This window comes from Bison bison, unplaced genomic scaffold (genome assembly GCF_000754665.1).
Source record: "Bison bison bison isolate TAMUID 2011002044 unplaced genomic scaffold, Bison_UMD1.0 scf7180017864238, whole genome shotgun sequence".
Classification (NCBI taxonomy): domain Eukaryota; kingdom Metazoa; phylum Chordata; class Mammalia; order Artiodactyla; family Bovidae; genus Bison; species Bison bison.
In genome coordinates, this window is record NW_011494810.1 from 2,933,688 (window position 1) to 2,945,181 (window position 11,494).

General features: G+C 37.5%; 1 protein-coding gene across 3 annotated transcripts in view; it reads left to right on the top strand.

Moving 5' to 3' along the window:
- Positions 1 to 11,494, top strand: part of UIMC1 (ubiquitin interaction motif containing 1) — a 139,150-nt gene that overhangs the window by 30,628 nt on the left and 97,028 nt on the right. For all 3 annotated transcript variants that reach the window (XM_010846582.1, XM_010846581.1, XM_010846583.1), the window contains one exon: positions 6,143 to 6,227. In XM_010846582.1, coding sequence (XP_010844884.1) covers positions 6,143 to 6,227 — 85 coding nt within the window. The remainder of the gene's footprint in view (positions 1 to 6,142; positions 6,228 to 11,494) is intronic.

Here is an 11,494-nt window from a genome sequence, read left to right on the forward strand (position 1 = left end):
AGTTTTCTTTTTCTATTTTGCATATTAAACCTCTTATCAGATACATTATTTGCAAATATATTCTTCCATGCTAGCAGATGTCTTTTCACTTTCTTGATAATGTTCTTTGATGCACAACAGTTTTAAATATTGAAAAAGTCCAAGTTACCTTTTTTTTCTCCCTTTGGTTATTTAATGCTTTTGGTGTTGTAGCTAAAGAATTATTACCAAATCTAAAGTCATGAAGTTGATCCCTAAGAGTTTTCTAATTTTAGCTCTTACAGTTTGGTCTTTGTTCCATTTTGAAATAATTTTTGTGTATGGTATGAGATGGCGTGTGTGTGTGTGTATATGTAGTGGTAAAATATACATAACATAATTTAGGATTTTAACCATTTTTAGATTATATATATTCACATACATATTGTTGTTGAATGGTGAAAGTTGCTCAGTCGTGTCCAACTCTTTGCGACCCCATTGACTCTACAGTCCATGGAATTCACCAGGCCAGAATACCAGAGTGGGTAGCCTGGGGATCTTCCGAACCCAGGTCTCCCACATTGCAAGCAGATTTTTTACCAACTGAGCTATCAGAGAAGCCCTAAACATGTTTCTGCCTGTTTTCAAACCGGGGACCTTTTGTGTATAAGGTGAATGTGATAATCGCTACACTACAGAAATGCCCGTTGAATTGTAGGGGTTCTTTATATATTGTGGACAGTTAGCGCCTTGTCAGATATATGATTTGCACATATTTTCTCCCATTCCATAGGTTGCCTTTGTACTCTGTTGATAGTTTTTTTATGCAGAGTAGTTTTAAATTTAGTCCAGTTTATCTGGTTTTTGTATTACTGCGTGTGCTTTGGCGTCACATCCAAAAAGTCATGTGAAATCTTCCATGTCATGAAACTTTTCCCCAATGTTTTCTTCTGTGTGTGCTCAGTCATGTCCAACTCTTTGTGATTCCATGCATTATGGCTGCCAGGCTCTGCTGTCTGTGGAATTTTTCAGGCAAGAATACTGGAGTGGGTTCCCATTTCCTTCCCCATATTTTCTTCTAAGAGTTTTAAAATTTTAAGTGTTATATTTAGGTCTTTGATTGATTTTGCATTATTAGCTTTCGTGTATGGTATAAAATAGGGATCTGACTTCTTTTTTGCTTGTGCATATCCAGTTTTTCCAGCACCATTTGTTGGTATTTTAACTTTTAACCTAGGTATTTGTTTATATTTTATTTGGATTTCTTGTAGGTAGCACACGGTTTGAGGTTTCTAATTTTATACAGTCTGAGAATCTCTTTTTTAAATAGATGTGGTTAGATTATTTATCTGTAATAAAGTTACTGAGGTACTTTAAAAGGTACCATCCAACTGATTGTTTTTGCATTGGTTCTTTGTTTTCTTCCCATTCTTGTTGATTTAATTTTATTTTTGCATTATATAGAAAATTGCTTTATTGAATAAATTAAATGTATAGAGAAAGATATACACTCAAGTTATCTTGCTTCTCCATTCTATACACCCTATTATTCCACATCCTTTACACCACTGATAACCAATTTCATTGATTTTTTTTTTTTTATTCTTACAGCATTGCTTTAAAGCAAAAATAAGCCCATTCATGTTTTTTCTCTCTCTCTTTAAATATTTATTTATTTGGCAGTTCAGTTCAGTCACTCAGTCGTGACCGACTCTTTGCGACCCCATGAATCACAGCACACCAGGCCTCCCTGTCCATCACCAATTCCCAGAGTTCACTTAGACTCATGACTGTCGAGCCGGTGATGCCATCCAGCCATCTCATCCTCTGTCATCCCCTTCTCTTCCTGCCCTCAATCCCTCCCTGCATCAGGGTCTTTTCCAGTGAGTCAGCTCTTCGCATGAGGTGGCCAAAGTATTGGAGTTGCAGCTTTAGCATCAGTCCTTCCAATGAACACCCAGGACTGATCTCCTTTAGAATGGACTGGTTGGATCTCCTTGCAGTCCAAGGGACTAAAGAGTCTTCTCCAACACCACAGTTCAAATCAATTCTTCGGTGCTCAGCTTTCTTCACAGTCCAACTCTCACATCCATACATGACCACTGGAAAAACCATAGCCTTGACTAGATGGACCTTTGTTGACAAAGTAATGTCTCTGCTTTTGAATATGCTCTCTACGTTGGTCATAACTTTCCTTCCAAGGAGTAAGTGTCTTTTAATTTCATGGCTGCAGTCACCATCTGCAGTGATTTTGGAGCCCCCCAAAATAAAGTCTGACACTGTTTTCACTGTTTCCCCATCTATTTCCCATGAAGTGATGGGACCGGATGGCTTGATCTTAGTTTTCTGCCTGTTGTACTGCATCTTAGTTGTGGCACATGGGATTTTCGATCTTTGTTGTGACTTGAGGGATCTAGTTCCCTGACCAGGGATCAAACCCAGGCCCCCGGTACTGGGAGCACAGAGTCTTAGCCACTGGACTCCAGGGAAGTCCCCATTCATGTTTTCTTAATTCTGCTTCTTTTTATGTGAAATGTTGCATATCTATTTGCATCTTGTTCTTTTCTCAGAACAGTGTATCTTGTAGCTTATTCCTTTCATTTTCTCATTGTTTTCTTGTATTTCTTTAGTGGCTGTTTCAGATTTTTACTTGAATCTGTTTTCCTTTGGAGACCCCCTCCCCCACCTTTTTTTTAAAGGGAACCCTCTTGCATTGTTGGTGGGAATGTAAATGGATACAACTACTATGGAGAACAGTGTGGAGCATTCCAGATCAGCAGCAGCATGCAGAGTCTTAGTTGAGGCATGCACCAGCGATCAAACCTGGGCCCCCTGCATTGGGAGCTCAGAGTCCTAGCTCCTGGACCACTGGGGAAGTCCCCATTTTTCTTTTTTGAGATGGTTTTATCTATTTTCAGTTTTGGTTTTATCAAGTTTCAATTTATTTGTTCCTTTTCTTGTTGGTTTATGGTTTGAGTTTTCTGATTCTAGGCTTTTCTTAATCTGTAGATGATTCTTTAAAATTTGTTTGGGATGTGTTAATTTCCTTTTCTGGGATAAACTTAAATGTTTTATTTACATTTTCTGTTTTATAGTTGCTTGGTTTGAAATTTCTTTTTTTATTCTTATATTTACTGGACAAAAGCTTTTTAGTGTACTTCATTTTAGTTTTTTTTATGGATGGTATTGTTGATATTAGAAGAGAGGTTGGCATGTTTATTTTTTTTCTTCAGGACCTGTCATTTTTTTCCTCCTTTCTTTTTCTTTTATGAAATCTGAGGGGGTACCATCTCTTTTTTGTGTATCTTCCTCTTTTCCATTGGTAGTACGTCTTTGAGGTTGCCACTTTTGTTCCTCTCACTTTCAAGCCCTTTAAGATATAGCTGATTATGTGAAATACCAGGTCTTGGACCATTGTTTGGTATTAGTGTCAGACATTCTAATTTTGAAGGTGGTTTTGTCTGTGTTCTTAAGTTTTTCATTTCTTTTTCTTATTTTTCATATAGTCTCTTAAGCCTTCTCTTTCTTTGTTCTGTTTATTCATAGACTTGCAATAGCACTGTTAGAATTTGCTGTTTCTCTGCTCACTGGTTATTTGAATTCTGTGGTATGTTTTGTCTCCTAATAATGTTGAAGGCATTGGTCATAGGTGGTGTTATTTCTGGTCCTTATTGCATGCTAAGTTGCTTCAGTCGTGTCCAACTCTTTGTAACCCCATGGATTGTAGTCCATCAGGCTTCTCCATCCATGGGATTTTCCAGGCAAGAATACTGGAGTGGGTTGCCATTTCCTCTTCCAGGGAATCTTCCTGACCCAGGGACGGAATCCAGGTCTCCTGCACCTCCTGCATTGGCAGGCAGGTTCTTTACCACTAGTGCCACCTGGGAAGCCCTGTTGGTTTTGTGTTTTTTTCTGGGAAGATATATGGAGAGAGTCAATTTAGGTAGGTGGCTCAGTGGTAAAGAATCCAGTGCAGGAGATGCAGGGTAGATTCCTGGGTTGGGAAGATCTCCTGAAAGAGGAAATGGCAACCCACTCCGGTATTCTTGTCTGGAAAATCTCATAGACAGAGGAGCCTGGCTGGCTACAGTCCACAGGGTCACAAAGAGTCAGACACAGCTAAGTGACTGAGCATGCACACACAATTACTGTTATCTTCTAGATCTTTCATTTTCGGCCATTCTGGATCACTTTGTTATAACCCAGTCTCATAGCGTTGAGTTTAATTTTTTGTTATATTAATTTTATTTCTTTTTCTATATTCTTTGATTTTTGACTCTGCTTTTGGCATATGTTTTGGTATGTCTTTTTTTAGAGTTTATATAAATGCTTTTCATAGTTCCTTCCTTTTTTTTTTAATTTAGCTTTCTGTAGTCTGGTTTGTCGGTTGTAAGTAGTATCCTTTGACTTTCACTTATAGTGCATGCAGTAGAAAATGAACTTATTTTACTTTCCATTTCTGATTTCTCTCATTTATTAGGTGTGTCATTTCTGCATATAACATTTACATGTTTTCTTCTATTCTTATCTCTACTTTTGTTTTAGTCTTAGTTCTAAAATTAAATATGTTAAATATTTACTATCAATTCTTTTGGTTTTTTCTAATCATTTTTTAGTTGAATAGTGCTTGATTTTTACTAGATTTGTCAAGTAGGTCTTGTGACTATATTATTTCCTAAGTTATGTTTTTGATACTGTTTTTCTGTAGTCTTGATATCTGAAAGACTGCTTAATAGGATCCAACGTCCTTGGTTTAAAATTTTCTTTTTTCCCTTGAGTTTCTTTAAAATGCTGCCTTCTTGATTTTTGCTTTGTATGTTATGTTTGGTAAGTCTGATTTATTTTCCTTTTTTTGTTAAGTGACTAGTCCTTTTTGTTAGTCTGAATGCTAAAAATTTTTCTTCAAGGTGAGATAGGTATATTATGTGTATGTGTTAGGAAACTGATTGGTCAGAGTGAACTTTCAATATGTCAGTTCAGTTCAATTGCTCCGTCATGTCCGACTCTTTGAAACCCCATGGACTGTAGCTTGCCAAGCTTCCCTTTCCATCAATAACTCCCAGAGCTTGCTCAAACTCATGTCCATTGAGTCGGTGATGCCATCGAACCATCTCATCCTCTGCCTTTTTTCCCTTGTAAATTTTATTTATTATAATCTTAATGTCAGTTTGTTTCATTGTTTGTTTTCTTCTTCAGAGATCCCAGTTATATATTTATGGGATCATCTTTGCCTGTATTCTTTTTTTTTTTTCATTTTTAATGACATTTATTGTTTTTATCTTAATTTTACAAGCAATACCTGTTGATTGTGGACAGTTAGAAACACGTAAAAGCCTAAACTAAAAAATCACAACCACCCACAATCCCCACCCTGTAGAGATGACCACCATTAGCATTTTGATGCATTTTCTCCTCGTCCCACCCCACACACACTGTAATTGAAGTATAATTTACCCACAACACTATATTAGTTCCAGATGCACAGAATAGTGATTTGCATCCATTTTATCCAACCTATGGTACTTGTTTCCTCACACTAAATATTTTATGAAATGTTTTCATTTTTACCATTGGTATAGATTAAAAAAAGATACCTATATAATTGTTGTGAATTGCATTTCCATATACATACAAGCTCTTTGTGGTATGTTTTTCTGTGAAGTGTCTTAACATATTTTTTGCCTGTGGGAGGTGCTTTGTGTTGATTTGTAAGAGCTCTTTATATATAAGGAAAATTAGACCTTTATCTAATAAATATGTTACATACTTTTCCCTGATTGTTCTGTTGCTTTTTAAAGTACTGATTTAAAAGAAGTGAGTATGCACTGGGCTTAAACTTTATTACTGACTTTGAAACATTGAATCGAGCTTTCTCTGAACTTGGGTGCATACTTGCTGGTATTTTACAGATGGGTCAGTTTTTGTATGAGCTTGAATATGACATAATTATATCTGTATATTACAGTTTTTTATTTTTATTGGTTCTGAATCTACATTTTTCTTTTTCTACCGTAAAGATCTTTTTCTGATGTTTTCTTTGAACATTTACAAAGAATGTTACAAAACATTTACAAAAACATTGATTCTTTAGAGGTTTAGTGGCCTCTGTTAGCTGTAGAGGAAGGTAGAAAGAGTACTACTTTTAATGCCAATCAACCTGTTCATGTTTCTTGTTTTGCAACAGGAGCCAAAGGAGGAAAATGGATTGCAGAAAACGAAGGCAAAACAGTCAAATAGAGCAAAGTGTTTGGCTAAAAGAAAAATTGCACGTATGTTTTCATTTTTGTGTTGAGAATGGTTTGGAAGTTTCAGCAGTCATAGAATTGACACTAGTTTCTTCATTAAGAAAAGGTTTCTCTGAATAAGAATGTGTGTGGTTCTTGGTAATTCAGGATTCCATTAAAATTTGTGGGATCACAGTTACCTAGAGTGTATACAATTGATTATTAAAGGCAGTGTGTTGAAATTAAGAATGTGCCATTTCAGAGTTAGGCACACTTGGTTTTGAACCCTTCCTTCCACTTACTGTGTGGACTTTAGGCAAGCCACTACAGCCTACTGCTGTTACCTCATCAATAAAATGAAGATAACACGTAGAAAATCACTTAGTGAAAAAAAAAAAAAAAAGAAAATCACTTAGTGGCTCCAATAATGGTGTTACTGTTTTGATCACTAAAATTCTAAGTGTCTGCTCTACTCTCAGCACTTTATTCTGGTCATCAGATGTGTAAGGTTTTTTTTTTCTCCCCTTTACAAAGTACTTCTCCAACTCTTTGGACACTGGGTACCCTACAGTTTATGGAAATATGACACTGTCAGATCCCACAAGCTAAAGGCTTAGTTCTGTGTGAGTTCCCCTTCTTTTAGATGACAATTGCAAGTCCAGGTTGTTACCTGTGCTTCTGATCCACTGGCTATAAATCAGAGGTTCTTGTGACCCCTTTTTTGTGTTCAATTAATTTGCCAAAATGGCTCTCAGAATTTAGGGAAACAGTTTACTTATTAGATGACTGGTTTATTATAAAGGATATAACTCAGTAACAGCCAGATTGACTTCCTTTGTGGCTCAGACTGTAAAGTGTCTGCCTACAATGCAGGAGACCCTGGTTCAATCCCTGGGTCGGGAAGATCCACTGGAGAAGGAAATGGCAACCCACTCCAGTATTCTTGCCTGGAGAATCCTATGGACTAAAGAGCCTGGTAGTCTACAATCCATGGGATCGCAAAGAGTTGGACATGACTGAGCAACTTCACTTTCACTTTTATTATAAAGGATGTAACTCAGTAACAGCAAGATTGAAGATATAGGGCAAGATATAGGAGACCTGGGACCTCCTTGACCTACCCAGGTATGTCACCTTCTCGGTCCCTGTACATGTTCACCAACCTGGAGGCTCACCAAACATTATAGTTCAGGTTTTTTATGAAGGCTTCATTATACAGGTATGATTGATTAAATCATTGTTCATTGGTGATTGGTCCAACTTCCAGCCAGTCGCTCTTCCTTCCCTGGAGGTTGGGGAGTTGGAATAAAAGTTCTAATCCTCTAGTAGCTTGGTTGGTTTCCCTGGCAACCAGCCCCCATCCTTAGGGGCTTTCCAAAAGTAAGTTCATTAATAGAATCTCCGGTGTGCCTAAAAGGGAATTGTTATTAATAACAAAAGATATCTTTATTGCTCTTTTGATTTAGGAAATTCCAGTTGTTAGGAGCTGTTAGGAGTTGTTAGGAAATTCCAGGATTATTAGAAGCTCTGTGTCAGGTGCCAAGATTCAGTATATATTATTATAAATCACAATATCACAAAAATTATTTATTGTAAGTTTTTTCTCTTCTGACTTTGTTACTCAATTGTGAAGTTATTTAATAATGACTGTATTTTTGCATTTTAATATCATGTGAGATGTTTACGTATTTCAGTGAACTTGTTAAAAAGTATGTTAACTAGCTGAGATTATTATAAAACATTGAAGATAAAGCAGAATTTTTTTCACTATTAATTTGAATTTAGGTGATTTAAAGTATAATTCTCAGCCTTATAAAATTAACCATAATTGTTGTTGTTGCTAAATCATTGTGGTATATCTAGAGGTGGCTGTCACTGTGATCTCCATGAGGCAGCAGTGAGCAGTGGCGTGAAGTAAGATCTTAATTCCCTGCCCAGGAACTGAACCTGGGCAACATGGATAAAAACCAGGAGTCCAGACCAGCAAAGGCTAGAGGCTATTTTTTTTCCTGGATCTTTGTCCCCGGTGAAAGATGCATTTATCATGGAGACAAAGACTGTTTTTTTAAATCCAGGTATAAAGTTTATTATTAGAGACATAGCATAAGAACAAGTGGGTGGAGCACACAGAGAAACAGTTTGTTAAGATAGAAGCAAGGCAGAGATGCACCTGGAGAGAAGGGGTGTGGGTGTCCCCCATAGTGAGGAGCACAGAAAATAGGCTGTTAAGTCATTTATATAGGACAGTTCTTCCTAGTCTTCTTTAGCCAATTATCTAGTTTCTTTTTCCACACCTGACCTGTCCTAACCCTCCCCTGGGTGTGTATAGACCTTTCAGTTAAAATGGATCCCACCGAAAAGGCTTATGGAAGGGGGTGGCAAGGCTTACTTTGGTCTGGTGTCCCCTGCCCTTTTGACCTCATGAAGGATTTTTGCGTATGCATAGTGTCTCCTTTGCCCTAAAGATGGGGGAGTGTGTGACCTCTTAATCTTTTAACAGGTTTTAGTCCCACTCTGTCCCTGCCCTAAAACTGCCCAATGTCCAGTTATTTACCCTGTTCTTATTGGTTTTTATATTGAGGTATAGATCTTGAAATATAAATAGGAGTCCAGTCATAAATATGTAGTCCTGGAGCCCATTTGTCTCTTACTTCAAGAAATGTAAATAGGGGCTGGTAATGAATGACCGGCCCTAGGAGATATGAACAGGAGGCCAGTTGTAGATTGCTGACCTGGGGCTCATCTATCTCCTGCCTCAACTATGATTGTGTATTAGTCACTCAGTTGTATCTGACACTTTGTGATCTCATGGACTGTAGCCCACCAGGCTCCTCTGTCCATGGGATTCTCCAGGCAGGAATACTGGAGTGGATTGCCATGCCTTTCTCCAGGGGTCGAACGCAGGTCTCTTAAATCTGCCTTGACAGGTGAGTTCTTTACCACTGGTGTTACCTAGTAGCTCAGACAGTTAAGAAGCTTTATGTGTAGTAGGTTTTAAAGTCAGGTAGCATCAGTCCTCCTGCTTTGTTCCTTTCCTTCAATATTGTGTTGACTATTCCAGATCTTTTGCCCTTCCATATAAACTTTTGTTTTTTTCATTTTGAATGTCTTAATTTATATTAGTCAATAAAATATGTAAAGATTTAAGTGGGCAGACAATTCCCATCATCTTAATAAAGATGTTTCCTTTGGAAAAGAAATTAGATTGAAATAGTTGTTATTACTTTTTATCTGAGCCTGGATAAAAGATTTATTTCTGACAAAGGAGTGAGAGAGGTCTCCACATACACAAAAAGGACTGTGATAAGGGAGACAGAAAATGCAGCTTTTTTCCTGAGATGATTTAGAGGGCAGAACTAGGACACAGACCACAGGAAGATGATTTTGTTTTAAGAAAGAACTGTCTACTAGCTGAGCTGTCCAAAGATAGGGTGGGCCACTTGGCCAGGTAGGCAGAAAGTTGGCCTGGATGACCTTTAAGATTCTTTCCAGCTCTGATATTATATGAGGCTCTATTAAGTATAGAAGGGGAAAAAAAAATAGACCACACTTTTTAAACAGAATATCACAATTCTGGGGGCAAAAGTTGCTGCTGATGGTTTTCCGTTGGCTGACAAATGAACATTGCCTATGGAATGTGGAAGAGACACATTCTTAGTAGTGAAAATTAGGTTTACTCTGGGCCAGACTGGAATCAGCTTCTTTTTACATGCAAAATCTTAAAAAAAAAATTCAACCATATACTTGGCGTATAGTGGGGGCTTTATAAATATTTATTGAACATTAAGAACTGGTAGCTCTATTTAAGATTATCCCCCATTTTAGAGAAGAAGAAACAGGCTGAGACCAATTAAGTGACTTTTGTAAGATTAGCCAACCACTAAGTGGGTGAATCTTTATTCAAACAAGGACTATTAATCATCATACTCAGGTTCAGTGAATGAAAGTAAGTATTTGATATGAGTTTATCTCAAGCTGACATGTATGTGTGTGTGGACCTGATGGAGGCAGAGCAGTGGTCAATGCCTTTGTCTGAGACCACATTTCTCTTGGGAGACAAACTCCAGAGAGCATGTACCAGGACCGGCCAGCTCTCCAGATGACCATACCTTCTTCTGACGTAATTGCTCAACTTAATCCAATCGTTTCATTGATGTCTTAGCAAAAGCAGTATTTTCATTTCAGTCCAATGTTTAGTTTGGTGGGTTGGGGGTGTGGGGCTGCACTGGTTGGAGTAGGTGGTTTGCTTTTGTTGTTGTTGATTAGTTGTTCTGTTGTATCTGACTTTTTGTGACCCCATGGACTGTAGCCCGTCAGGCTCCTCTGTCCATGGATTACCCAGGCATGAGCACTGGAGTGGGTTGCCATTTCTTTCTCTCCATATAAACTTTAGAATGAGTTTTTTTGTATCTACAAAATTACTGGAATTTTTATTTCGATTATATTGAATCTACAGATCAGGTTTGTAAAATTGGTATCTTGACATTATATAAGTCTTTCTATTCCATGACATGGAATCCCTTTAGTTAGTTAATTTTTATTTGATTTTGTTAATCAGAGTTTTATAGCTTTCCTCATATAGATCTTGTACGTTATTTTATTACCAGTGTAATGGTATTGTTTTAAATTTCAAATTCATGTGTGCATGTAGTGCCTGACTCTTTGCAACCCCTGGACTATAGCCCACCAGGCTCCTCTGTCAATGGAATTTTCTAGGCAAGAATATTAGAATGGGTTGCCATTTCCTATTCCAGGGGATCTTTCTGACTCAGAGATTGAACCTGTGTCTATTGCATCTGCTGCAGTGGCAGATGTATTCTTTACCATTGCACCACCTGGAAAGCATCAGATTTCAAATTACACTTGTTCATTTCTGGTATACAGAATGTGATTGACTACTATTCTTGTATATCATAACCTTAGTATAATTACTTCTAGGAATTTTGTTGATTCTGTTGGATTTTCTACTTAGATGATAGTGTGATTTGTGAACAAAGACAGTTTTACTTTTTCCCTTCCTTGTCTGTATGCCTTTTATTTCCTTTTCTTGTCTTATCACGTTAGCTGGTATGTCCAGTACAATGTTGAAAAGGAGTGATGAGAGGGCCATCGTAGCCTTTTTCCTATTTATAATGGGAATGCTTTGAGTTTTTTCCTTTTAGTATGATGTTAGCTATATGTTTTTCTTTATAGATTCAGTTCAGTTCAGTTCAGTTGCTCAGTCGTGTCCGACTCTTTGCAACCCCATGAATTGCAGCACGCCAGGCCTCTCTGTCCATCACCAACTCCCGGAGCTCACTGAGACTCACATC